This window comes from Microtus ochrogaster, chromosome 2 (genome assembly GCF_000317375.1).
Source record: "Microtus ochrogaster isolate Prairie Vole_2 chromosome 2, MicOch1.0, whole genome shotgun sequence".
NCBI classification, from domain to species: domain Eukaryota; kingdom Metazoa; phylum Chordata; class Mammalia; order Rodentia; family Cricetidae; genus Microtus; species Microtus ochrogaster.
In genome coordinates, this window is record NC_022010.1 from 77016446 (window position 1) to 77021662 (window position 5217).

At 33.8% G+C, this 5217-nt stretch overlaps 1 protein-coding gene across 12 annotated transcripts in view; it reads left to right on the forward strand.

Moving 5' to 3' along the window:
* Window positions 1-5217, forward strand: part of Robo2 (roundabout guidance receptor 2) — a 1182575-nt gene that overhangs the window by 1055931 nt on the left and 121427 nt on the right. For all 12 annotated transcript variants that reach the window (XM_026786840.1, XM_026786841.1, XM_026786863.1 and 9 more), the window contains exon 6: window positions 4761-4888. In XM_026786840.1, the coding sequence (XP_026642641.1) occupies window positions 4761-4888 (128 nt within the window). The remainder of the gene's footprint in view (window positions 1-4760; window positions 4889-5217) is intronic.

Here is a 5217-nt window from a genome sequence, read left to right on the forward strand (position 1 = left end):
TGTAGACCAGGCTGGTCTCGAACTCACAGAGATCCGCCTGCCTCTGCCTCCCAAGTGCTGGGATTAAAGGCGTGCGCCACCACCGCCCGGCTAAAAGAAAGAAGAATACAAGGGCTGGAGAGAGGCACATACTAGTCTTGCAAAAAACCAAAGTTTGTTTCCCAACATTTACTTTGGTTGCTTACAACAGCCTGTACCTCCCAATTCTATGAAGACCAGATGCCTCTGGTCTCCTTGGACACAATAACTCACATATACATACCCAATTGTATACATGGAATCTTACACATAATGGAAAATAAATAGACATTGAAATAATAAGGATATTTACTTTTATATATATTGAATAATATCTGGTTTTTAATAATTCATAGTTTATAGTAATGAATAGTTCAAATAATGCATAGCTTCATGACTGGCTATCTTAACTTTTAGGAAGGTAGACGTATACTAACATTTTGAGGGTTAATACAATATAATTGCTCTGGAAGTTTAACCAGAAATCTTAGATTAAGTTGTAAATGAATTTTGAAGAAGTAAAAGAAGTTGAAGATATATGTTTGCTTCCATGAATACAGATGATTTTGACATGAGAATTATTTAGGAAGTTTTATGGAATCCTTACACAGTCCAAACAAGGTGAGGAGAGACACAGGCTTTCAACATGGGGATATCCCAGATTATCTGAAAATTTCCATTTGCTTTCCTTTTGATGATTCTCTCCAATTCTATAGTCACCATTGAAGGCATGGACCCCCTGTTCTAATACACACAAAAGAACTGGAAAACTGGGATAACTTTTCATGACACCAATCCAATGTGAACTGAAAACTGCAAAAAAAAATAATTGAGAAAATTTGTTAATACTACAAAATTTTCAAGTACTGCCTGATATTTTAATTTAATTTTGATTCATAGAACTTTTCTTCCTACTATGTAGGATCACAGATTTGCTATATATTGTGGCAGGACTACATAAAGGAATATAATAAATTCGCTTATGCAAAGTGGGAAATTATTTTTAGAATGTAGCATTTTGTTTCCTAAAATAATCAGTAGTAATATTTGTTTTTTGAGACATTTTTAGAATTAGCCATAAATATCAAAACACATGGACAGGACCTTTTATAAAACTGTTTTAAATATTAAAGTGAATCAACTTTGTTTTGTTTATTGTTTAACTGAACAGATGGTAATGGTTTTGACACAATTAAATTCCCTTTTTCTTTTTTTTATCCCCCCCCTCATGGGGTAAAAATAATGCAGTAACACAGAGCTTCTGTGCCTACATTGTCACAGCTGGTCACCAATCAATCTGGATTTACGGTACAGTGATGCTAGCACATGTTGACCAGTAGCCAAATCTGATTGGGTTGTATTTTTCAGCAGTGGTTCACATCAAAAGAAATAAGGTACATCTATGGTAGCAACTGACAGCTTAGGATAACACAACTGTCATTAATCAAACCTGGCAACAATGGCATCCTTCGCATATATCCAAATCAAGCGGATTTCATAAGGAAAATCATCTCGTTTCTAATAAAACTGCCTCATCAGAAATATTCTTCATCTGTTTCATCTTCTCTTTTTAATTAAGATAGTCAGTACTACTATTATATGCCATGCATATGTAAAATTTCACTATGCCGATAAGTGGTTTTATATCAAAGAAAGCACAGCTCATTTAAAGTGTATCCTAGACTAAGCAAAGGCAGCTAAAAACAAATTGAAGTATCTCTGAATGAGAAAAGAAATGTAATAACTTATGTGTAGATTAATATATAATTATAAAGTTCCTATAGTTATGCTTATTAAAAAGTATGGGTATTGTTAGTTTTGAGGAAACCCTGGATGAATAATCAACATAATACGTTACCTGATATTCAAGTGTAAGAAGCAGCAAACATATTAAACAGAAAGGTAGACTCTTTGCATTCTTAGAAATTTTCTGATAGTGGCTCACAATCCTGTTTACACCTAGACAACAGCAAAATCAGACTTTTATTTAAAGTCACATCAGGAAGTAGGCATTTTCTACAAGTTGTTTATCATCTTTCTGTCACATGTGGAAACATCACAAAGAACTTAAATGGAAGTATTATGGTTAAGTTGTATTGTCAGCTTGACGCAGTCCAGAATCCTGTGGGAAGAGATTCTCAATGAAGGATTGTCTTCATCAGGTTGGCCTGTGAGCATGATAGTGGAAGTTGTTTGATTTTGCATTAACTGAAGTGGGAAGCATCACCCAATAAATATACTCAAAGTGAATGCAAAGAAGTGACAAACTGACCATTGATGTATGATTCCGATCAATGATGTAGCAGGAGAATACTTCTGAAATTATAGTTATCTATATTTATACATTAATTTTTAAATTGCTATATAATACATTTACTCAACAGCTCTTTCTCTATATTGTTACTCTTTTGTGCTTTTTTAGCTTAAAATTTATCTTAAACTGTAAACATAAGCCATCCTTCTAGAGAAGCATTGTAACCTTGAAGCCATTCGCATTTAAATAGCATTCATATTAGCAGAAAACAATGCATTAATTGTACATCACTTGAGTTTTTGTACATATAATATATAGCTATCATAAATTATATTTTCCTCAGGCTATACTGTTCTTATATATTTTGCAGTTATAGTTGGTACTCTTTCTGTTGAAACAGACATTGTTACTGGAACAATTTTGTTAGTGGGATAATTCATATTCAAAAATTTTAAATGCTTTGTCCACCATTAGAAACACAGAGTGACCCTGTTATTTGACCATTAAGTTCCCAAGTCTGTGCTTTAAGGGACTTGTATAAATTTTAAAAGTTTTGTGATTAACAGTATGATGAGAACATTTGGTGAAACAGATAAGATGGTCCCTTCTTTGATAAAGGCAACAATGAAAACTCTAAAACTCTATGTAGTTCTAAGTTATACAGAATCATTAACAGGTGTCTGCTTTTCAAGGGGGAAGTAGCTGAATTTCTTTTTGGTGAAGTTACAGAAGTTTTCAAACACAGAGAGTGAATAAGCCTTTCTTAAAGTCTTAAATCATAATAAACAGGAAGAATTTCAAGGTCAATATGTTATCAGAAAAGTCAAAAGACAAAGGAGCTGGGGTGGTCCAAGCCTCTGATATAGTTGGTTGAAAGACATTGCTTTTTGCCATGCCAGTGTACATAATGTAAAAATGTCACTAGTAGAGACAAGGTTGATTTGTTTTGGTTGTTGTTGTTAAAAGTAGAACACACCTAATTATAATGCTATTTTGTTGAGTGGAGTTTTTGTCCCACCTGTCCCATAGCCGTACAGTCCCCCCCAAAAAAGTCACAGAGATTTACATTTAATTGTAACCTGGTTGCCTATTAGCTTGGTCTTTCTTATTAACAGCTCTTACGTCTTACATTAACCCAGAATTCTTGTACCCTGCGGCTTGGTTCTTTTATATTTAGTCATTCTCATCTTTCCTCTTCTGCCTCTGGGTGATGACTGCTGACTGAGCCTTTCCTCTTCCCAGAATTTTCCTGTTCTGCTTACCCTCCCTATACTTCCTGCCTGACTACTGGCCAATCATCATTTTATTAAACCAGTACAAGTGGCAAATCTTTACAGGTTACAGGACCATTGTATCAAAATACTGTTTGAAACCAGTTGAAAAGGTATAAAGATCATTTAACACTTAAAAAACTCAAGTAGATTCCAGGTACCAACTGAGTAAGTCTGAGAGTCTGGGCTACATGAGAGCCTGCCAAAAAAAAAAAAAAAATGAATCAGAGAAACAAAGAAACAAACAGAAACCAAAGGAGAGAGAGAGAGGTCCAGGCTAGACTTGTGTATCAATTCCTAAAACAACAGAATGTCCCCAAAAGTCTCCAACATACACAATCAACTAAAACAATTTTTTGGAAACATTGATATAACTGTGAAACATTGAAAAAGAAAAACAGAATAAATTATCACAAGCTACCAGAAAAGAAAAATGTTTAAAAAACAGTAAAAATTGAGAGGCAAGATCATAAGAGTGGATTTCTGATCTTATTCTTGTCTTGTTTGTCTGTGAACTTGGAATCTTACAGCAATATCATCCCATGGCAAGGCACCCCCACCTTGCTCCAGCAAATCATGTTAATGTTTTATGCTGTAAACTTATTTTGAAATAATCTGTTATTTTCAAAATTTAACAAATGAACCATTATGAATAAGTGTGGGCTATACATTTCCAAAAATGGCTTCAAGTCCAGATTTAGTGTTCATATAGGTAGTTGGAAAAAAAAGAAACAAAGACAAAAACTACTTTCCTTATTTATTATTTTGATCAATGTTTATTTTGTCAACTTTTCAATATAGAAAACAAATATTTCTTCTTTTAATATAGTTTAAGTTTCATATATTCATATTGTCTAAATATTATAGAGTGATTAACTTACAAAATAATAAATCATAAGTGACCCACAGCAAAAATATGTAGTATTTTCATTTCTAGTGGAGAGTTATGAAGGACAGGACAAATTGGAAAACCTGTCTTTGATAGCTTCAAAGTATAAAATGCTGTATATATGTAAAATGAATGGGTAACTGACAAGCAACTAGTGATCGGTTATAAAATGAATGATCTTAGTTTTAGTAATTTTAGTGTAAATGAGCTTAATTTTGTTGCTAGATGTAAATTGCAGCACAAAAAGAGATAAATGAAGATTACTGCCTGTATGCTATTATCTCTATGACTGATGCTATTTAATGATGCTGTTTCCTATTCTATACAGGTATGATATCAAAGATGACTATACCCTGAGAATTAAGAAGGCCATGAGTACAGATGAAGGTACCTATATGTGTATCGCTGAGAATCGGGTGGGAAAAGTGGAAGCCTCTGCTACCCTCACTGTCCGAGGTAAGAGACTTAAAGCGTCAAAGAAAATTGAACCAGGAGCCTAATATTTTGTCCAATTGGTAAGTTCATGCCTGCTCAAAATAGTAGGGGCTGTTGGGCATGGTAGCCCACACCTGTTATCTTAACACACAAGAAGTAACCACAGAGGAATCACAAATGCAAAGTATGCCTTGGGGTCTACATAGAGAGAGTGTTTCAGAGAAAAGGAATATATTATACTTAGTATTATAAAAAATACTCAGGTGTTTTTGCATTCTAAACTATTAATTAAAGTGAAATGACAGCTTAAATGGATCATTCCTTTTCCTTTCCCTTCCTTCCTTCCTTCC